Here is a 23906-nt window from a genome sequence, read left to right as displayed (position 1 = left end):
TTCCCTGCGTTTTTATTGTGTCGCAGGTAATGTCTCCATTGAGTGGTGGCTTCGCATTCAAAGAAGACATGGATAGCTCTTTATTTCTCCTTGTTGCATAATCTAGGAGTAAGATCATCATTAATATTCCCATGTTATGTAGATGTTTTCTCTGATGCCAGTGGCTGGTAGATAGTACTATCACTCCACTGAGTTTGGCTCTCCAATTGAAGCATTGAGTTTGTCCATCTTGTTGAGGGTTGTTTTCGCATATGTTTACTGTGTGTCGCGCGCCTAGAATTTATCCATCTCATTTTGTTTTTTTTGGACGCCAATCTGTGATGGGGGATTCTGCGTTTGTTTTTGTTATTCCAAGCATAGGTTCAGGGCCTATGTATGGACTTGCAGATCCTCCTCCTCGGCCAGTGAGTCTTTTCGTTACACAAAACCCCCTTGTGTCCTGGCACCCAAATATCATCAGGCTATTTCCCCAGGTTTGGAGGTTTTGGATGTATTCACTGACTAATTTTGATGTGATTTTGTCCACGCTAATGCTTTAATAGCTGCATAGTAATTCGAGTATTGATGGCATGTATTTCTCCTTGAAAGACCGAAGCGACTTCCCTGAGTTTGATTGCTCATGTTTTGAGCTTGAACAAAAAACGCCTGATTCGGTACCTTCGTTGGTTTTGGAGCTATCTGTATACAATATCATTGTATCTGATATTCTCTTGATTCTTCTTCTCCTTTGTAGAATGTTGAGACTTTACACGATGCTGAGAAGAGTGTTTCCGGAATCATATAATCAGTTCCCATTTCTAAGAATGGGTGTTCAATTTTATTGAATATTGCTGTGATCCTGAATTGTTTAGTTCCCATCCAATCTGATGTTTCTGGAGCCCAAATGAGCTTCTTGAATCGACGTTTCCAATGGAGGTAGGTTTGGCAGAATTCTAGTGCAACTGAGGGGATCTTTTTCTATTTTGTTTCTATGCTTTTCTTTTGTATGCTCCTAATTTTTGGGTAGCTTGTTTTTGTTGAGCTTTAATCTACCAGATTAGTGCCTACTCGTGGCGCCTCTGTTAGGGTCTCTTAGGAGGCTGAGCAAAAAGAGGACCGCAACCTGCTCGTTTCGATGAAGGTAGTGAAGCAAATACTGATGGGGCGGTCGTGTCTGGGTGTAGCGGGTGAATCCTGAAAAGGTGAAGCTCGTGAAGCCTGGAGCAACCGTCCGTCCGCGACTTCAGGGGATGGTTGCCTCTTGGAGGATCTCTTTGGAGATGCCGCAGAAGAGGGAATCCTGAAAAGGTGAACTTGTGAAGCTTGGGTCGGCCGTTCACCCACATCTCTGAGGGACGGTTGTCTCTTGGAGGGTCTCGCCCGGAGACACCTCAGAAGAGGGGGTGGATTGTTCTCTTGGAGTTGAATCGGAATATGTGATAAGGACGGTAGGTTTCTGGGAGGAGAGCGAGTGTGACCCGAAAGGGGGAGCTCGTGAAGCCTCGGGAACCGCCGGGCCAGGAGGCGGCACAATGTGGGGGCTCTGGAGAACTGATGTTACTAGGTACGTTCGCTCACAGAATGCTAACTTGCATAGTGTTCACCCCAGAACTACGAGGTGCCCTTAGTAGGATTCTTGTTGGAAGAAACGGCAAGAGATTGAACCGAGTCTGGGCAGTTGGTCTCTGGTGTTCAGTGGGCGTATCATGAAAACGTGAGCTTGCGATGCGTTGGGAACTGACTCAAACTTAGCACGGCGGGGAGTTGCTTTTTGGAGGATCTCAATGAGATACCGCAGAAGAAGGGTACTCTTTCCGTCAAAATTTTATGTTATAACGTCGAGCGATCAGGTGGGATGCGTTTGTGGGCAGCGCACGACCACTAGTGTGTGTGTGCGTGTGTGGGGTGGCTTAAATGGCTTTACTGTTGGCAGAACCTGGTTAAAAAAATAAAAATGAAACATAAACAACTGAGTGTTTTTAATTGGTAAACAATGAAATCAAGTGGGATGATCTATAATGGATTTCCTTGAGCCTTCAATTACTCCAAGCAATAAATAGATTTACCCATTGTTACTATTACCATATAAGATGGATATGAATGCCAAGGTTAATTAACGGCTAGGCCTTGAATGGACAACTCCTTAGGAGGTTTTTTCTTGTTTTCTCTTATTTTTTATGACGGTACAATTTTGGAGACAAAGGGGCCTAAATAAGACAATGTGTTATTTTTGATCCATCGAGCCTCATCTGATTGTTCCTTTCATATCCTCTAATTCAAATACAATAAATTATCGTAAGATGTATGAACAATAATGAATCTTATATTTTTAAATCGAGAAACGGTTTAAATGCCGATAAACACTCAACATACTATAGATCAAACAATACAATGAAAATTGTATAAAATTTACAAACAAAATCCGCATAGATAAATAGCAATTTATAATTCATATAATAGACTGCTCAAAAATGAATATGGGTAGGGACAATTTTGTAATATTTACTTTCCCTACCAATTTTATTTTTTTTTTATTAAAAATTGCACTAAAATTTATTAGCAATTATTGTTTTTTACGGAAGGAAAATTTAATTAAGTGTTTTTAAAAAATAACAAAATAAAAGGTTTTAATTTAATTTTTTTTATTGGATACTATTTTTTTCCATAAATTAATACCATGTGTAATGTTCTCTGTGCACCTGTTAAGCATACTGTTAATACGGGTGTCACTGATTTCATAAGAAATTTCAATCCATAGATGTTGCAATGATGCACTCAGTTGTTGCACATCAACTGGCTGCGGATGGTGATCGTAAAGCCTTCTCCGCAACGCCTCTCACTGTGCACAATGGGATTGAGGTCTGGAGGAAGTGGGGGAATGGGCAGATGGAAAATTAATGCCCAGGTTTTCTAAACATCGATGAACAACTCTGCCTGTATGAGGTTCTCATTGTCATCCAGAAATCGAAAACCCCTGCCAATGAGAACCCTGGTTTAAGGGATGTATTCCTCGATTATTTGGACATGAAGTGCGATGAGGTTGCCTTCAACAACATGGACTCCAGTTCGTCCTCCAGTGTAAATCCCCAGCCCAGACCATTACACCGCCTTTTCCAAACTGCACTGAAGGAAGCACCAACTGGGGTATTGAACGCATCCCCTGTTCGCGGTAAATTTTTCGGCACCTGCTATCACTATACAGACAGAAACACGAGTCATCAGTAAAATAACAGCATTCCAATTGGAGTTCTCTTCTAGGCGCTTGATGAACCGTATTCTCCAGAGTTGCTGGTGGCGTGCTGATGCTGCAGATCGTGATGCCAATTTCCCAGTAGTAAATACTACTTGATAAACGCCTTGCCAAAACATCTTGTACTTCATTTAGGATCTGGCGGACACTATGGAAAGGTCGTCTTGCAGCTCCCACAATATTTCTGTCCTCCCTTAGCATCGTAATGCGCTGAGGCCCACTGCCAGGCCAACGACCAAACGACAACTGACTCTGCGATATCCACTTGCCGGTGACCTCCATGACACAATTTCACAATAATATTTCGAACTTCTGGTTCAAGGTCTTTCCATGGTTAAAGAAAACTCGATTAAAATGGAGAAATGAAGAGAAAAGGTGTTTATTTACAAGATGACTAATCTTTATGTTTGATTTTTCAACTCTGCTAGAACGTTATTTAAAAACCTGGATATATCGACGTAAAGCATATTAGATGAAGAAGTTTTTGTGAAATTTGACAAGTTGTAGGTATTTTTTTAACCTCAGTTAAAAAAACCTTAACCGTATTAACCTCAGTAGAACGTGCAATCATGACCAAAATTTTAAATTTTGTAATTTTGACATATTTCAACTGATATTGGCTAACATTTTGTCATTCAGATTTTTGCAAATAGAAGTATCTTACAGCAAATTTAGCGTTCTTTCAAATGATGTAATTGGATTTATTGTAGTCTCAACATTTTGGAAGTTGGAAGCGTTTTTTATGCGGTACGGTAGTGAAAAGTTGAAAAAACCTAAATTAACGATTATCTTCAAAATAGAGAACATTCCGAAAATTTTCTCCTGATCATGTTTTGCTCCAAACGAAGAGTAGAATCGATTCTCTGAGTTTCGTCAGAAGGAACTGGGACACTCTGTATAATATTATTTATTTTATACAAAAAGTAACATCATAAACATATTGCAATAGGATTCAAAAATCACACAAATGTTTTGTTTCTTATTAACATTTTGCTTTAAATTAAATTAGATATGGGCCATTTTTTCCTAGACCAATGAAAATGAAATAATGGTTTACTAGTTAACTGCCTAATTTTTTTTAATTATTATTATTATTTTTTTTTAATTGGCCTTATGATCTTGCATATTAGCCATAGTACGAATTCTTGTATGTTCAAATTGGGGGTTATCGGTAAAAAAGGGCGTAACTGCCTAATTTGAAATTTTATTTAAGTTATTTAATTAATTATTTTCCCGTGTAACTTCAGTGATTGCTGTTAATTTCAAAGAAATCTTGGCATATTTGTAACAAAAATTTAAGAAACGCCTACGGTTTCAATTATTATAAAAAATTAATTAATATGATCTTTTAAACGAAAGAAATTAGGTTTGAAAGTACCGTATATGAGAAAAAAATCCTAATGAAAAAGGGATTTTTTCAAATTATGAAAACTTTTAATATACTGCTTGGATTTGAGCCAATCCGAGCTTAAAAGTTACATGAAGAATCTAGCTCCAAAAACCAAAAATGTGAAAATCCAATAATGAGGGGCGTAGTTAGGAGGGAGAGAATTAAACAAACAGAGCTTTTGTGCGGGAGAATACGCAAAAATGGCAAAAATTTTGATTAAATTTTTTACTTTCATCGCCTATAACTCTTTTTTATCACATTTATTTGATATTTACAACTACATGTATTGTATTAATATGTTCATACATGTTGAATTTATCATTTGAGTCTCCTATAAGAGCCTCAATGATAAAATCGACATATATGAACATATTTACTTAATACAATACTCGTAGTTGTAAATATCAAATAAATGTAATAAAAAAGAGCTATTAAACGAAAGAAATTAGGTTTGAAAGTATCGTATTTGAAAAAAAATCCCGATTAAAAATGGGATTTTTTCAAATTATGATAACTTTTAAAATACTGCCTGGATTTGAATCAAACCGACCTTAAAAGTTACAGGAAGAATCCAGCTCAAAAACGGCACCAAAAATGCCAAAATCCAATAGTAACGGGCGTAGCTAAGGGGGAAGGAAGTTAAACAAATCGAGCTGGTTGTTGTGCGGGAGAAAACGCAAAAATGGCAAAAATTTTGATCGAATTTTTTATTTTAATAACTCTGCGACCCCCAGTCGATTTGGCTGAAAAGCATCCCAACCGTCCTTATAGGATTCTTTACCACCCAGCCAAATTTCATTAGTATGCGATCAAAAATGCGACCGCTGGAGAGCGCTAGATTTTTGAAATAAATCTACCTAAAATTAAACATCAACTGGTTTCTTGATATCAAATCGAATGATCGAAGTATCGAACCGGGAGACAAAAACGCCAAAACGTGACAAATTAAGAGGAAAGTGATTTAATTTACAGAAGGTTTATCAGAGATAACAGATCAAGGTTCATATAATCCTGAAATATAAGCCTCTTCGCTTAATTAAGGCTAAGGTAAGACATATAACATATAACACATTCACTTGCCTCCGGGGGAGGGGGGTGTAAATCCGATCGATCACACTACGATCCACTACTGGAAAGGCAAGATTTCATCAAAAGCTACAAAATTTTTACAAATAAATCCTTCGCCTCAACTTTTCTTTAAAAAACAAATTAACTTCACATAAAAGGGGTGTAGGTTTCAGAAAAACATTTTCTTTATCGTACCAACGTTTCGATCTTTATTGAGATCATCTTCAGGGCTCAAAGTGTTTTTCTTCTGTGTAATTGTGCCATTCTTGCGTGTCGTATCGAGAGTGCCACATATCACCACACATTAACTTCACATGTTGATAACTTTTTAAAAACTGTATTTTTAAAATACAAGTTTAAGACACAAACGATTGCGTTTCCAGGAGGGAGAGAGTGCTGAGTAAAATACTAGGAAGAACACTCGCAAATAGATAAGAAAGACAGGTTCTGGGCCCGCTGCCACCTTTCTCCACCTTACACTTTCCACCACCACCTTACCCTACCTCGTAGCATGGACACGATAGCGTGGACTACCATCTGCCACACCAACCCCCTAGGACTGCATCTCTCCCCCATGTCACAGGAACGGAGATTAAAAAAGAAGCGACCTCGAGACTCACAGGTTGATTTCCTAATTCACCTTCTCCTCTCGAAGGTTGGGGATCCAATCAACTACCTTTTCCTTGTTTGTCTCACCCCTTAAAACGTCCATTGATCCATCCATCCAAACGAACATCCAAACCATCGCATCAAGTACTTCAGCCAAGAGTTCTGTCACCTTCCGATGGTACGCTCCCCAGTTGCCGTCCATTATTAATCTGAGCAATTCATAGCGTTCTCCACGCATCACCTGTCCCATATACTAGACATGATAGATCAAAATCTGTTATATTATTAATGCATTTATCACCATGTTCAATTTTACAATTTGAAATAAAAAAATGTAAAATTGAACATGGTGATAAATGTTCATAAATGTTAATAATATAACAGATTTTGATCTACCTCCCATTTTAAATATGTACATAAATAATATCAAACATCCAAATAGTTAAACTAATTATTTTAATTGTTATTATTTGTATAGTAATTTATAGTATTATGTATTTCTTATTCTAATATTTATTTGTGTTATAATTTCCGCGTTTCGCACGTTCAAATTGAGCGTCATTAAAAAAATCAGCTGATAATTGGAACGTCTCGTTGGCGGGGGTATCAGCGGTTCACTTTGGCAATTCATGTCGAGAGACGTGCTTGTAGAAGTCCTTCGACCTGATGATGAGCTAAAAGGCTCGAAATCTGGACGTTGCAAGGCAGCTTGCTGTGAGTGGGAACTAGCCTTTTTAAAGGTATTGTCCCATATACCGTGTTTTTCTTTATTTGATCGTGAGAGGTTACCTGGGCTTGCTTATTCTACGAAACACTTCTTCATTTTTAAACCTCTGGATTCACCTATGCAGAGTATAATGAGAAATAAAACATCAGGACCATGCGTGTACACACATGAAAGTGGGTGTAGGGAAGGTAAAGGGTAAAGTACTCAGAAGAAACGACAAAAGTTTGTCGATATTATTACTTTGATAGGCTGGCTTTTTTGGGGTGGAGTCGGTAACTTTGATCTTTTCTTTTGAGTTCTCTCTAGTTATCGATTAAAAAAGAACGCACTTAGCCGTAGTAGATATCATTGCATTGAAAAGCTAATTTTTTGGAGAGGGGTTTGGAACTTGGCCTTATTTCTACGGACGACCGTAACATCGTATCATTCTCATTCTCAACTCATACGAAATAATTGCTTCTCTTCTTTTCCTGAAAACTGGAAGACGTTTTCAAAACCGGTGCCCTTCCATAAATGCTAAAAGTACGACTTTTTTTAAAAGTGGACATGATTTAAGACCAGACTGGGCAGATTGTAGGCAGTTTATCGTTGCATGTTCTTCCTAGATATACTTTAGTTTGAAAGCAAGCCTGAGTACCATACTCGATCGAAGGTCTGCTCTAAATCAAGAAAGACACCCAAAGAATGCTGTTTTTGTTCGAGGGAAGAGGCGGAATTGTCAACACGATGCAATTGTCAAATGAAATGAGCGCAATCCAAACTGATGATCTGGAATAATATTAGAATTTTCAATTATAGGCAATAATCGTAGGAGAAGTAATTTTTATAGAACTTTGGCACGGATAGAAAGAAGCCTAATGGCCTAAATTTTGAAGATCAGAAGGTTTATTAGGTTAACCATTTTAATCATTGAGAACTTCGATTGCAATGGGAAGTATGGGATCGTGAGAACGCATTGTATAGGTATTTTAAATAAAGTAAGCCTCTGTGGGACAAACTATGTAATAAATGTGTTGTAATGATCATATCCTAGAGCTTTTCAAGTAGGTAGTTGGTTAAGTGATGTATGTCTGATGGAGTAATGTTTTAGGAGGAGGAGAGAGTTGCAAGGAATTATTCAACTCGTGTTCAATGTTATGCCGGTGGTTACGGTCAAGTATATCATGATGAGGAGTGAATATTGTTGAAAGAAGCTTTGAACATAGCTCCATATGTTATAGGACTGAAAGGGGAAGTATGGTCCTTAAATCGCAGGACCTTATGGGTACAGAACCGCAAGTATTTTTCTGTTTTGGAAAGCGAAGTTGTACATTGTTTGTACATTTCACCCCTAAGTTTAGCCAGTCCTTGTTTAAGTTTTCTCTTGAGTTGGTTCATCCGGCGGATGCCCAGATTGCCCTGGCCCTTCGCTTTTCAGTTAGGAGTAGATGAATAATAATTGTTGATTATTTCGAGGTGTAAGTAAGGAGGTTGGCACTATGATGCATGCTGTATTAATTTTGTAAAATCGTCTACATCTTTCTTCTGCGCTTTGTAGAGATATATGTAGGTTAACATTAAACTTTGATTTCCAATACAGAAAAATCCTTGGGGTGCTGTTCCCGTAAGGTCCTGCGATAGACCACACTCCCCCTGTCCTTAGTGATAACATATGATATAGCTAAATTGTTTTTCAGAGCATCTATCAACAATATTCACTCCACATCACGATATACTTGACCATAGATCAAATCTTTGCGTCTTTACGCAAGGCAGGCAGTTCGAACATGAAATGTGATTAATAAAAAGCAACCCAAATGACTGTTATTGTTTTTTGCAAACTTTTTGCCATAGCTTTTTCATTTTTTGACCAATGTTTTCCTCATTTTTCGGTCGTATACCTTTGGTTGCTAGACGAGCCATATGTTTATTAGTATTTTGATATTATTATGTTTATTTACCTTTCTTCCACACGCAATATTCCTAGAACACTTATTACACAGATACATACACACTCATGCTACAACAAGATTTTAATCTAACCTATGTTTGGCAGATCTCAACTAACCTAACAACTGGGAGTCGGCTAAGTGAGAGTCACCTCGCCAACCACTCGTCATTCACGCCAATAAATACGTTCATTCTGAGTAACCTTTCATGCCATATTTACGATTAAAACTGGCAATACACCGCGCATACATTTTTACATTCATTTTTATTTGCCACCCTATCACGCTCCATAACCTCGCTCCTTAACCCAAGTTTTTGACAAATATATTCCTCGGCAGACCCCTCCACTCATACTTAGCCACTCACGCTAATAAATACATTCACAATGGACGGGTCCAACGGATGCATCCTGACATCTCTCTACACATATTAAATTACTTTAACCTAATTCGGTGGGCTGTGGGTACTCAAATCTCCTCATAGCCTCACCCACGCATACTTCATCATTCGCGCTAATACATACATTCATGTATAATAATAGTGCGGAATGTTTATATGTGCCCAATTACTGATTTTAATTGTGCAATGAGATTATCTTTATAGTCGCTGTCAAACCTCAGAACTCTTGACAAATCTTCAGGTAGGTCCTAACATACTCTGTGTGCCAATCGTTCGCATTATTCTAGAACGTGTTTCACTGTTACAACTTCCTGGGCCCTTTTCAATGAGGAGATGACCGTGGGTAAGGCGAGTATGGCCTATCCTGAATCGTATGAGAATAATCCTTTCTCTCTTTTTCATTTTTTCCGGGGCCCAGGTGCATTAATAGGAGTACCTAATTCCTCGCACTCTGCTATGTGCTTTACATATACTTATGTGCCGCATAAAGGGTCATCTCTATGGTCTTTCATTGGCTAGATATGTCAACCGGATGTGGCCTATCCTCGGGTCAATGTGGTTCTTTATTTTTATCCCCATGCTCCACTATCAGACCGACGGTTTTATATCGTGTAATTCGTCGGTCATAGTGGTCCAGCTGTTCTGCCATTCTTTCGACCATTGGTTATACACAAGTTATTCAGCATAATTGTAATATTCCATCTAGAATAATAAAATTTGAAAAAAGAGGAAAAAACAAAGATCCGCGCTAACATGTTACAAAGATAATTGAAACGTAAATGTCGTGCACAGTATCCTTAAAATTATAATAATTAATACACGTGTTTTCATGAAATTTTATATTGTAATTGCTAGGGGTGCGTAGGGGTAGCTCTGTGGCATAATAGAGAGACCTAAAGCATAAAAAATATTCAACATTAAGTACTAAAACAAATCTCTATTCAGAGAGAATAAATACATGCTGTGTGTATCATTTCTTAATTCGCTGTATAAAATAATTACAATACAGTTCAATGAAAAAGTGCCAAAATTGTCATTAGACCTAACGGTTCCACCCCCTGTTACAGTATTAACACCGTAATCTATTTACGAATGAGTAATGAAAGCCCAAAAAAATGACGACCTACGATCTTTATTAAAATGCCCACCACTGTCTTAAAGCCCACTTAAAAAGGCGATAAAAAAACAAAAAAACATCAGGTATGTTCCCCCTTCTTTGTGCTCTTTCGGTCTTCAAAGAAAGCCTTTGAAATAGGACATACCACCTACGGTTCGGAGTATATAAGACTCCAAGAACTTACTCCTTAGGAATTAGTCTAACAGCACCGACCTGATTAAGACGAAGGTACGTCCCTTGTTCATTGTTGAAATTAATTGTACAATAAATAAAGATTGGCCCGGTTTCAGACATTTAGAGTTTTCATTTTAGATCACGAAAAAAAACTTCAATTTCAATCTATACAATCTGTAGTTATCTGTAGTTACAGTAAAAAGTGTGTTAAGTCAAAAATCAAAACACTTAAGAAATCGCGTTCAAAAGTTCCACATTTGTTTCTAAAATCGAGTGGTGATGATTCTCTGATTCTCTCAACATAAGCCTCCTTAAGTGTTTTTTTCATGTACTTAATTCAATTTTTACTAAAACCACAATTTATTCAGGTTCATTTTATTTAATTTTTATTTCGTAGGGTTTTAATAAGAAAAATAATTATTACTAGGAGGTCGTGAGATGCCGTCTGGTGTGACGTAGGTTTTAGAAAAACATTTTCTTTATCCTGCCAAAATTTTTATCTTTATTGAAATCATTTTCAGGGCTGAAAGTGTTTGTTTTCCGTGTAGATGTTCTTGTCTGTCGTGTTGAGAGAGCCCTCGGACGGAAAACAAACACTTGAACCCTGAAGAGGATCTCAATAAAGATCGAAACGTTGGCACGATAAAGAAAATGTTTTTCTAAAACCTAGGCATGTTAGATTTGCGTCCAAGCAGTTTGTTTATACAGTAGTCCGAAGCGTTTGTTCAATTTCTGTCTTATTTGTATGAATCGGTTCCAGGTTAAGCGTGAGTCAAGATAGAACGCAAGGTAGCGTACGCAGTCGGTTTTAGGGATATTAAGATATGAGGGGTTTTGCTTCGGAAGATAAATTAATTGATCTTTATCTTCCAAAGTTTGCTCCATTTGGCTATTCGTCGTGCCTGGAGCTCCTTGTTGTAGGATCGGGTTCAGAAAGCAGGCTGAGTTATCGGCAAAGGATGCTAGGAGGGTAGAGGGTGTAGTTGGGATGCCTGAGGAGTAAAGGATTGGTCCGAGCACACTGCCCTGTAGCACTCCCGCCCCCAGTCTCAACCCTGACGAACTCGTACGAATCTGAGAGATAGGAGCGAAGGATTAGGTAGTCTAGACACGTCTAGAAATGTCCCTATACAATATTCTTTACGCTCAAGGATTACCCTCACCAACATTAATTTTATCGTTCGTATAATTTGCTCCATCGGCTCACTAGAGTATACGGCATATGCATAGGAAATAACGTATAATGAAAGTGTGTGTGTGAATATGAACTTTGGTTTAAATTTGTAGTTTTGGAAACAAAAATGACAGTCGATAGCCCCGGGCTTAACTTGGCGTGCAGGACGAAACCGAGGTCATTTCTTTACTGAGGATTACCCGACGTCGCAGTTGATTAACACGGCAACCCGTGATAATCTTATGCTGTAACATCAATATTTAACAGATATTTCTCAGAGACCGATCCGATTAAAAATCTAAGTAGTGGTCGATTTGAATTCGACATTTTTTCTTATTTTATTAACTCTAGTTAATTTATGCAGTTTATGTAGTAAAAAATTTCTTCTTAGGGGTCTGAATAGTGATGATTCTGCAGGGAACGACCAAGCCAAGTACAATTTTTTATAATGAACGATGGTAAGAAATTACATGACCCTTTAGCAAATCTCCAGTTCAGAGAAATGTAATTACCAATCGAAATCAAACAATTTTAATTGTAATTTATTTTAAAATTTAGAAGAGGTAGAAAAGTCTTTGGGGTGGTGTACTTGCTTGTTGCTCCTTCTGGCTTCCGACATTAAACAGATAGAATCTTCAATCGGTAAAGTACACTGTTACATTCAAGTCTATTGAGACATTCTGAACGTAAAAAAAATAAATTTTTGATATTCTGGATTTTTTGACACAGAAAACGGAAGGAACCCAGATTCCGCATTTGTAGGCCTAAAGTGGGCGAATAACAGTCACCTAGACCAATTGCTTTAGATCGTAGGTAGACTTTCACATTAAGCAAATATTTTAATTGTTTAATTCGATAGATGTCAGTTTTCTTCTAGGACTAAGCCGAGATATTTTAAATTTCACCTTAGGAAACAATTTGGTCGTTTACATATATTGATTTATACGGAACTTTCTTTTTAAGTAGGAATTTGGTATTTTTTTGATTTGCCCTTATTCGTTTCAACTCGTCAATAGCTGTTCCCTTCTGCTTCTACGATTTCCAATGTTTCCTGGCACTATTGTGTAGTCAGATGAGTACCATCAGTAATGAGTGACATTGGGCCAACGCAACCTCCCTCGATATACATCCTTTTCACATTTATTTATTTTAATTATTTATGACTAAAGTTGATGGTGAGTGTTGGTTGAACCTCCCTTCATCAATTGTTTATGAAGAACCGGTCACTTCATACTGAAGATGGCTAAGACTAACATACCTCGAGGGTCTACATAGACCCAGTAAGTGACCACAGTGCCGGTTCGACGTGTTATTTACAATTGTGAGATTTATCCACGTGGTTTGTAGGGGGATAAATTGTAATTTGGCCGATTCGATAAATTTTGGTCTATCTATCCTCGCAAGTCTGTCAGACGCATTTCGCCATCTTCAGTTTTGGCACTGGGTCTGGACAGACCAAACCAGCGAGGAAAGGCAGAAGAAAACTGATCGGTAACGACCAGATTATTAATAACTGTTTCTTTTTACGGCCAATTTAAAAACTGAGATAGTTTTTAAAAAAATTAGTAGGAGAGTATGTAGTTAAAATATATTTTTATTAGCGTTTATATGCTCCTTTGTGTGAAAAAAGATATAGAAAATAAAGATCAATTTATTAGTTTTACATTTTTTACTTGGCATAAAGCACAATATTAAGCACATCTTTTGGTTCAAATGGTTTCTATTCTTTTTCTACTTACCATTATAACTTTTCTTAGCTTTTGTTCTTCTACCATTCTCTTAATTGTATAATATATATCTTTTTGCGAAGTAGCCAACTTATCGAGTTACTTAAACATTTAGCCGGACTCCGGGACGTCTGCTTATCCAGACATTTCAATTGAAACAAAACTCTGCGTAAATTCTGTTGAAGTCCCGGTTCCAGAGGTTCGTGAAGAGCCTGAGCAACTGAAGATCCTCCGGAGTCGAGGCGTTTTGATCAGGAGGAGCCGACGTCATCCAGTTGAGCCCTTTGTACGCTGAAATAAACGTCCTGCACGTGAGGGTCAACGTGAAGGTGAGCAAGAGCCAGAACGCGAACTGGCCGGTCTTCTCCACACAAGAATTTGGAGGAGGAAAGTCAGGGTCGAACCTGGTCTTTTTCTTGGGTTGGTCCATCGATCACGACCAGCCTTGCTAACAATCACATCAAATCACGTAAAAAAATAGCCCTCGATTCTGTCAGATTTGGAACACATATGACTTTGTTGTCTTAAGATTTAAAACGATCGAAATATCAACGTTTTTTAATTTACATTTAACCTTACACGACGAAATTTATGTACATGCCAGCTGTGCAAAAACCAAAAATCTATTTGTAATTTTCAATTTTAGAACCACAAACCCCAAAAATGAATAACAAGAAAAAATAAAAAAAGCAACTCCAAAAGTTATGTTTGCTCTTCCTGCAATAAGTAGCCATTTCACTGCCGAGCTCGTTGTTCTCAATAAAAATTTAAATATTTTTTGCCCTGTCACACAAAAACTGGTCGTGTGCACAGTCATACAGAATCAGTTCTCCCTTAATCCCGTAATTCAGGAAATATTCGTAGTCCTGAGGGAATTTCGGATGATATTCGTGGCAACATTCTTGCTGACGCGGAGGCCAAATCAGGGGTCACAGAAGGGATCTGGATAAATCAAGTATCTGGGGAAGACTTTCTCACTCATATCAAAAGAACAATTTGGGAAAAGTTGCACGATGTATGGCGTGAAATGACCCTTAACAAGCAAAGACAAATAAAGGAAGATGTAACATAATAGTCCACTGCCAATCGAACCTCCCGTAAGGATGAAAGGGTCCTAGCTCGCCTCAGTATAGGTCAATGCAGACTCACGCATGGTTTTCTCACGGCGATATGTCAAGGATATCAAGAGCCGCTAACAGTCCTTACTGTCTACTCGATATTACAGGGTGTATCCCTAAGTTAATTTTGCCTAGGAATCGCGTGGTGGTAACAGATTTAACATAACTTTCTCATCTAGCTGGGAAATTACACTAACTTTGTTATTTTAAACGAGAATCCCTTATTTTTATTGAACAATTCGATTCTAGAACTTATTTTATGCCACATTTACTGAAAGGAAAATTTTTGATAGGATCGACCATTTCTGAGTTATGCCCGACGGAAGACGGTGAGGGGTATGCTATTTGTTATAAGATGTTCCTTCTCGTTTTAGATTTAAAATGCAAGGATTTTATACTGTGTCTTTTTGCGCAGGGGTCATTTTTGATTTATTATAAACTAAATTTTAATAAATGCTCAAATCTATAACAATACATAAAAGTTAGTGTCATTTCCCAGCTAGATGAGAAAGTTATGTTAAATCTGTTACCACCTATACTATCCATTCCTAGCCAAAATAAACTTGGAGTTTTGTATAAGACCATTTTTGGCTAAAGTTTCAGAATTAAATAGGTGGACTATAGAAGTTGATACACCCTGTATATAAATATAAGACTTTTCTCACTTTAAACGCTAAAAAACGTTTATCGTGCATAGCCATCTACATATATTTATTTCTTTTCCAATACTCTTATTGAACTACTTAAAATAAATTTAGGCGTAGAATTATGAAATTTTAAAAACCACGTAGCATTACATAAAACTACATATCAGAAAAGTAATAATCCTTTAGGACATATTTAAAATGTAAATTTTCATCTTAAAAATTAGTAGTAGATTCAAAGTTCATTTGTTGGAAAGAACGGAACCCCACAGAACTCTTATGACCCTTTTAAACAGTACAATACACACAGGGCTTTACCGAGTAGGGGTAACTTTCTAATCACAATTTCAGCTGATGTACCGCAAGGCTTTATTCTTGGACCTTTACTTTTTTCCATGTTCCTAAATAATCTTCCATTAGTTCTCAAATTCCTCTCGATGTCATATGTTGATGAACTCAGCTTTACATTCGATGTCATTTAAGATACTTCTCTGAAACTATTTTTCTGCTAAATATCATAATGATCATACTGACCTAGACTCTCAATCGGCTCATCAACGCCTCCAAATTGCTTATCAATCCTGCGTTAGATACTGATTATCTTAAACCAAAAGATCATAGTTCTTCCTGTACTAACATCTTCAGCAATGTTAACATTGTAAGCACTTCTTAACATTTTTATCATTAGAGTTTTAATGTACTTATTTAAAATTAAATAACATTTTTCCCTATATTCCTTATCCAAATGCACCAATCAAGCTTTCAATAATCCTACTAAAACTTTAGCCTTATCCTTTAGAATTGCAGGGGCAAGACTATGGAATTGCTTCCCACAGGAGTATGTTCTGCTTTGTCAGTCGCTAGTTTTAAGTCCATGGTATCTGAGTTTTTAAAACGACATGAATCCTCTCTTTTATCTATTTCTTCCCTCTTCCTTTTCTTTCCCACATTTTCTTTTATCTTCTTTCTTGTTCTGCTTTTTTCCATAATGTGGTTTCTTTTTTATCTTTCCCTCACCCACGAACTCGCCATGCCTTAGGTAGCCCCTATACTGGCGGAAAACTAAAAACTAGGTATGAAACATGAAAAGGGGGTTATTGTTTGAACTTATCATCCTTTTGGGTCTTGCATTATGAAGGTGAGGCTCAAAGGTGTAGGGATTTATTTTCCTTGAATATAATTTATCCTAAGCTAATAGATCTCCCCTTGCTAATTTCCTCTTTATATTTTTACTTTTTTTTTTAAACAATTTTGGCTAGTATAATTACAGGGTTCGCAAAATCAAGGAGGGAAAACCACCCTGTACTATCCTTATGAACCTATTAAAGCATATTGTACCATTGATTAAATAAATATATACTCTCTATTTGCTCTCTATTTTTGACAATATTCAGGTTTAATATCTTGAGCACCTGCAAGTGGTTTCAATCGTGAACAAGTTTGCTTAAAATTGGCGGATAACTGTTGCGGAAGCGGGCTTTAGGTTTTGTTCACAATGTCATCATCGGTAGTGCATTTGATGCATAAAGAGCTGTTGGATCTTTTGTACTTAAAAAGTTATCCCAAGAAGTTGCCATGTCCGGTCAAGCTGTGTGGGGCCCAGAAATCCGAAGACACCCACTTCTTTTGTGCCATCTCCTCATTATCTGGGAAGTATTTGTAGGTGAGCCTTCCTTTGTGGCTTCACCATTCGATTATAAATAATTAATATTTTAAAGAATATATCATTTATTTTCTTGATTTGGATATTTGGATTTTTTTTTTTTTTTTTTGTTTATGCTGGCATATTACCCATGAAGTTTTCTTCTATTTTCATTTTACTGTCGAGCGTGATCGGCCGACCAGGGCCAGGTCCCCGCCACGCACCCGCACCACTCATTCAGCTCCATCATCTTCTCATCTTCTAAATTTTCATGCTTGAAAATAATCAAAAAGAAACTTTTTGCCATTTTTCAAATGTCGTGTAATCGTGTAATGCAAAAAGGAGGGAAAATTCAAAAGGTGCGGTTGAGATAGGAAGTTGGTGTCCGAGTGGATTGAGGTCACAATAGCTCAAGTGGTAGAACAGTGGCGTATCAAGCCGAAAATCGTGGGTTCGAATCCCGCTCGTGCCATTGACTTCTTTATCTCAACTAAAAACCTTAATTAATTGTAACATTAATTGGTCAAGCGGACCACGAAATTAGTGAATTTATGTTTATAAAACTAATTTATTTTTAAAATATGTGCATGGAGGCTCAAAATAAATAAATAATCATCATTGACTCCTCCTCCAAGCTCACTGAAGAAATCTTCGTCTGCAGAGGCACCACTGATGCCACATGCTCGTCTGTCTCACAACCAACATACATTTTATTTATAAGTTGGAAGTCTGTTAAGAATTTGCATATTTTGTTTATTGATGCTGAATTAATGTAGTGAGTCTTGGTGATTTGACAATTCCGGTATAGGTTCATAAAGGACAATCAATTATAACATGGGATATAGCGATAAGCATTTTGGGCACATGGGTTTAAGGTCCTTTCAAAGAAGAAATTTTGGTAAATATGGGTGAGCCAGGAGTGGCCAATTCAAAGCCAGGGCAGTTTATAAGTATAACATTTTTGTTCTAAACTCATACAAGGAAAAGCGTCACCTGCATTTAACCCAAAATACTTATAGAGAGTAAAAAGCAAAGAAAAAGAGGTTGTGAAGTTCATGTAATATTGCGATCACAGTATAAATTTGAAAGTTGTTTAAATTTATAAAAGTATAAGAGTTAAAAATCTTATAATAAATTTCATGTTTTGTTTTGGTTAAATTCTTTATATAAAATATAAACTTAGAAACTTTTGTTTAATAATAATTTTGACATTTTATTTTACATTGTTGTAGTGAAATGAGCAAGATATAAGCGTTACTACTAAAATGGATCCGAAGGAATTTAAAAAATTTGCCAAAGAAGCCATCGACTATGTGGTTGAATACAATGAAAACATAAGGGACAGGTATTAAATCTCTCCATCAATTTTGAAACAATCAGTTATACATTTTTTTTTTAATTTTTCAGAACAGTTTTGCCAGATATCAGTCCAGGATATTTGCATACCTTGCTCCCTGAAGAGGTACCCAAGCATCCTGAGCACTGGACTGAGATAATTCCTGACATTGAACGGTTTATAATGCCTGGTGTGAGTTGGCCAAAACCGTACAAAACATTAATTATTATTAATAACACTTTATTCAATTATATAAATAAAGCTTGTTCGCTAGATCACCCACTGGAATTCTCCAATGTTCAATGCATATTTTCCAGCCGGCCAATCATACCCTAGTATTGTCGGAGATATTTTAAGTTCTGGAATTGGTTGTATTGGATTTAACTGGGTATATATTTTTATTTATTGTTGCAACGATGTTTTAATGTTTAACAAAAAAAATTTGTGTAGATGACAAGTCCTGCTTGTACAGAACTTGAAGTTATTGTGTTAGACTGGCTGGCAAAACTTATGCACCTCCCTGAACACTTTCTTGCAAAATCAAAAGGACCAGGAGGTGGAATAATCCAGGTAATTTTAATACCATCTACTTTTAATAATTATAAACTAATTATTATTGATTATATTTGAATTTTCAGGGCTCGGGGAGTGAAGGAATACTAGTAGCACTGATCATAGCGAAAGACAAAATGGTGAAAATGGTCAAGAAGAACCACCCGGATTGGGACGAAGAATTAATAAAGACAAAACTTGTTGCTTATTCTTCAGGTAAGTTGATTCACGCAAAATACATTTTATTTATAAATACACTAAACTTATAAATTTTCACTTTTAAGATCAATCGAATTCATCGATAGAAAAGGCAGGCCTTTTAGGCTCAATGAAGACGCGACTGATCCCTTCTGACGAACATGGCAGGCTCGATGGTAACTCCCTGAAAGCTGCGTTTTTGGAAGACAAAAAGAAAGGTCTTCTGCCATGCTTTGTAAGTATTCAATTTGTTTTTTAAATTGATGAGTTCTCAAAACTTCAATATCAACTCTATCTATTCAGGTCGTCGCAACTCTAGGGACAACAGGGACTTGCGCCTTTGACAATCTTAATGAAATTGGTCCTATCTGTCAAAATGAACATGTATGGCTTCATGTTGATGCAGCATATGCTGGTAATTTAATGTTTGTTATTTTAATTATTAAAGTTCGGAATTATAAAGATTAGATTTGGTGTATTTTGAATATATAAAGATTATTATATATATGTTATAGTTGGACAGAATTTGTCAAAAAAAAATTTTAATTTGACAGGTGCTGCGTTTATTTGCCCAGAGTACACATATTTAATGGGTGGAGTAGAATATGCCGACAGTTTCAATATGAACCCGCATAAATGGCTATTGATCAATTTTGATTGTTCCGCGTTCTGGTAAATGATCAAATTTCTAATTAACAAATATGTTTAAAGAATATGGATAACTTCATTTTCCAGGATTAAGGACCGAAATTGTCTGATAGACGCTTTTTGCGTTGATCGCATCTATCTCCAAGAGAAGTGTAACACTGACAAAAAATGGTGCCCGGATTTTCGTGTGAGTGTCTTGTTTGTTAACTGTCGTGTGTTAAATATTCATTCGAAACGATATTTCCACAGAATTGGGAGATTTCGTTGGGAAGAAGATTCAGGGCGTTGAAGCTGTGGTTGACACTCAGACTTTACGGTACATTGAACCTACAGGCATACATAAGAAAGCATATTTCTCTTGCTAAACAATTTGAGCTATATGTGAAGCAAGATAGCAGGTTCGAACTGATAACCCCAGCAAGCATGGGCCTTGTCTGTTTCCGAATAAAAGTAAGCATTTAAAATGTCAGCATGTCAATTGAAGAAAGTAACTAACTTGAAATTTCAGGGAGAAGATAAGATTACAAAAGACCTTGTAACCGCATTAATTAACAAAAAACGCATATATGTTAATGCGGCAACTTTCAAAGACAAATATTTCATCCGCTATGCGATTTGCAGTAGGTATATGGAGCAAGAGGACGTCCAGCTGGCTTGGAAAATGATAACAACAGAAGCAAGTTTGATTTTAGCAAAAAAGGAAATTAAACTCGATGAATTTATAGCCCATGATAAAAATGAAAACAATTTATGGGGGAAAGTTTTGGAAGAATCATTAGTGCCTTATCTCATATGAAAAACAAGATAAAAGAAAATTACAATCATTAATTTCTTTAAGAAAAAAATACGTAAGAATTATAAACAAATTTGAAATTGTATTTGAACTAAATTTGACTTGATTTTCAGTTATTAGCTTATTCGAAACTGTTTCTTGGTGAAATTAAAATAGCAGTAAATGTAGTTTTATTTTCTATATTTTAACGCTACCACAATAAATTCAGATTTTCTCGTTTTAGTTTAGAATAAATAAAATTTTAATAAAACATTGACTTTTTAATTTTTATCAACTTACAAACTTGTCATAATCCCTTCAATATAAATGAAATATTAAATAAAGAATCTCCTAGAAAAAATGATCTTTATTATATATGACTTGTAGAAGAACAGTCATCCTAACCCGATTAAGAATAGTGCAAGATTGACACAAGGACACTTACTTTTGGGTCAAAGCCTGTGAATGTCTCCAGCAAGCAGAAAAAGATTGCTCAATGTGTCCCACCTAATTGAAGTGTGTAATTTCTTGACTTCATATAGAGAGCATGTAGGCAGCAGGTATTTACATCCCCTGTTCTGATTCCTGAAGGAAACAGGGTTGTTTTACTATATATGTAGTACTGTGTAGTTTTGTGTAATTAGCCTGTGGTGGGAGTGAATATATTCATTAGCTTGAATGTGTAGTGAGAGAGGGCCAATGGTGGAATATTGAGTGCCCTATTGAGGTTAGTTATATAACAGATGTAAAGGGTGATGGAGGAATATCGAGTACTCCACCACCCTAACTGAGTGAATGTGAAAAGTGAATGAGAGTATAAATTGGTTTGTTTTTAGCAATTGATTGCATTGAAGGCTGAAATGGCCTAGCTGTTAGTAGATTCTTGAGCCCAACCTCGGTGGCGGAAAGGTCAAGACCGAAGTCTGACCACAGACTGTCAACATCCAGACTGGGTAATTCTCAGCGCTTGCCAGTATTTTATTACAGAAAAACTGGAATTGCTGGTTGACTGCAAGAAGCAATCGGCTCAAATCTGAATTTTTTGAACCATTGGGGTGCCGGTGTTTAAAAAGAATTGTAAGTATGTCAGGTTCGAATGCAGGACCGCTGGATTCAATCTTACATTCCTTGGGGAGACCTTTACCTTACAACAATAATAATAATGCTTTATTAAACATAAAAAAAGGAAAAAAGACAATTTAGATTTTAAAGCATTTAAGGCCATGGATCTTGGATCCGTCTGCCAGAGGTCGTTGATTAAACAGTCAAAAACAAAAAAATACACAATAAAATAAAAGTTATAGCCTACACAATAAAAAGAAAAAAAGGAGAAACAACAACTGCCAAAATGCGAAAGAGAACAAAAAAAGAAAACAGGTTATACAAAATAAATCAAAAATTAAACTCATTAATTAATTCATATATGTAATTCCATGCATGCCTATCGTATCGAATTAAGGGCCGCGAATTTGAGCCACTCAAAAACTGTAACAGGTCAACCCTGGGGAGAGTGAAACGTCCGAGATGCAACAACCGAATCTCACCCAGGATTGAGCACTCCGCCAAGAAGTGGGATACAGTTTCAATAGAGCGCGAATTACACAAAGAACAGATTCCCAATTCCCCCTCTGATCCAAACAGCCGAGTTTAAGTGCAAAACCTCACTTCTTAGCTTAAATAGCCATCGCAACTCATTGAGACAAAGACTGTCAAAATTATCTTCATGTAGGTCGAACTTTTTCTATTGCTTCAAACCTCTAGTATCCCCACATTTGACAGCCATAGCACAGAATTGCACGACTTATCGCCTTAAAAATATTATACTTGACTTTAATAGGGATAGTTTCTTTGAGTAGGAAGGCTGACCATGTGTTAGTTAGACCTAATTTAGCCACTGATGCTTTCCAAGAGAAGTGCTTTGTCTAATTTAATAATAAGTAATATTTATATTTAAAAAAAAAAAACCGATCCAGAGAACTCAATCTACCCCCTCTCCTAAATACCATGATTTTCAACTTCTCTAAATTAACTATGAGGTTCCACTGTTCACAGTAATATTCAAATAGTTTGATATTTCTTTTTAAGCCAGTTGCACTATCCGATAGGATAACTATATCGTCCGCATACATTAATATTTTAATTGACGTATTACCTACACGGATGCCACATTCCAGGACATTTGGGAGGTCATGTAAAAAGAGAGCGAATAAGATTGGGCTCAACTGGCAACCCTGACGCACTCCACAATGCACTTTAAAAGACTCTGAAATACCCTCCTACCACGCACACTCGCAGAAGCCACAGAGAATAAGGATTTTAAAGTGTTGACCATCATTGAGGAAAATCCTAAGTCAATGAGTTTTAAAAACAATCCCCGACGATCTACACCATCAAAAGCAGCTCTCAAATCCACAAAGAAGCAATACGTCTTCTGCTTTGGTTTCAACAGTCTTAAATTGACTACGTTGGCCAATTGGCAAACTTGTCATCCAAAAGAGCCAAACATAAACAAAAATACAAAATTGAAGTTTATTCAGAGCCATTTTTTAAACTTAAGCTTTGCTTTAGTAGACATTTTTATGGAAATAATTAGAATTAAAAGTACACACTCGAGCTTGCCTTTGCTGAATATGTCTTAGTTTACTTAATGGTACATTAAATAAAACTTGGTATCATTCCTATATAAAGATATTTATTTAAAAATATAACAAATTAAATAATATAAAAGGTATCCTTAAAAAAAACTACAAATATTCCACAAATATATGGCCTTGCATTTCCCTGGAAAGTAGGGGTAAGTGAGGTTTGTATGTTGTTTTTAATTTTAGGCACGATTCCAAGTTCTCATCGATAAGCCGATTTCTTTATCTACTCTTGATAAAGTTCATGCTTGAAAAGTTCGCATAAATATGTAATCCCAAATAAGGAAAGAACAGCAAATGTTAGTTTCTTCGGTTGATCATCATCATCCAGGTGTTAAAAATCTACATATCTACCCTTGCCAGATTTTTCAAAGCAGACCATTTGTGTTGTAAACTTAATTCACATTTATTTTTCACCATAGCTGTAAAACGGTTTAAAGACACTCGAATTTTGAGCTCCAAAATTATTTATTTTTTAAATTCAGCAACTACATTTCAAAGCTGCCAATATCAATATAAAAAGGCAAAAAATTAATTTATGTTACCGTGGCATTCAGAGGTTTTTTTTTAACAAAGGCTAGCGTTGCTTTGTTGTTCCTAAAGTCTTTGAACCTGCTGAGCAAATTTCTTCAGGAAATGTCTGAGTGAGGAAATAGTGTTTCCTTATGAATAATACAATGGTAAGTAAGCATCTCATGATTAATTTTTTCTTTAAAATTAATTTCTTGCACCTGTAATACTTTTCACTCTGTGTCTGCACCAAACATTTAATGAAAGAGCCACAGCCAAGAAGTCAAAGAGCTGCATGCGG

General features: G+C 36.5%; 1 protein-coding gene across 1 annotated transcript; it reads left to right on the top strand.

Moving 5' to 3' along the window:
* The first annotated feature begins 10640 nt into the window (after window positions 1–10640).
* LOC106672560 (aromatic-L-amino-acid decarboxylase-like) lies at window positions 10641–20690 on the top strand. The gene is made up of 12 exons (XM_014404083.2): window positions 10641–10696; window positions 18180–18292; window positions 18355–18475; window positions 18558–18671; window positions 18734–18853; window positions 18922–19051; window positions 19120–19268; window positions 19337–19448; window positions 19588–19705; window positions 19769–19868; window positions 19931–20131; window positions 20190–20690. Exons 2-12 carry the CDS (start codon window positions 18213–18215, stop codon window positions 20475–20477), a joined length of 1533 nt encoding a protein of 510 aa, XP_014259569.1. The 5' UTR covers window positions 10641–10696; window positions 18180–18212; the 3' UTR covers window positions 20478–20690.
* Window positions 20691–23906: the final 3216 nt, after the last annotated feature.

This window comes from Cimex lectularius, unplaced genomic scaffold (assembly GCF_000648675.2).
Source record: "Cimex lectularius strain Harlan isolate CLEC.00 unplaced genomic scaffold, Clec_2.1 scaffold139, whole genome shotgun sequence".
Classification (NCBI taxonomy): Eukaryota; Metazoa; Arthropoda; class Insecta; order Hemiptera; family Cimicidae; genus Cimex; species Cimex lectularius.
This window is presented reverse-complemented; position numbering and strand designations above follow the sequence as displayed.

Excerpts from the sequence above, each read along its gene's own strand:
- LOC106672560 (XM_014404083.2), top strand. The coding sequence starts at position 18,213 with ATGGATCCGAAGGAATTTAAAAAATTTGCCAAAGAAGCCATCGACTAT. Across the intron at positions 18,672-18,733 it reads GTTGTATTGGATTTAACTGG|ATGACAAGTCCTGCTTGTAC; the intron begins GTATATATTTTT and ends AAATTTGTGTAG. Across the intron at positions 19,269-19,336 it reads AAGGTCTTCTGCCATGCTTT|GTCGTCGCAACTCTAGGGAC; the intron begins GTAAGTATTCAA and ends CTATCTATTCAG.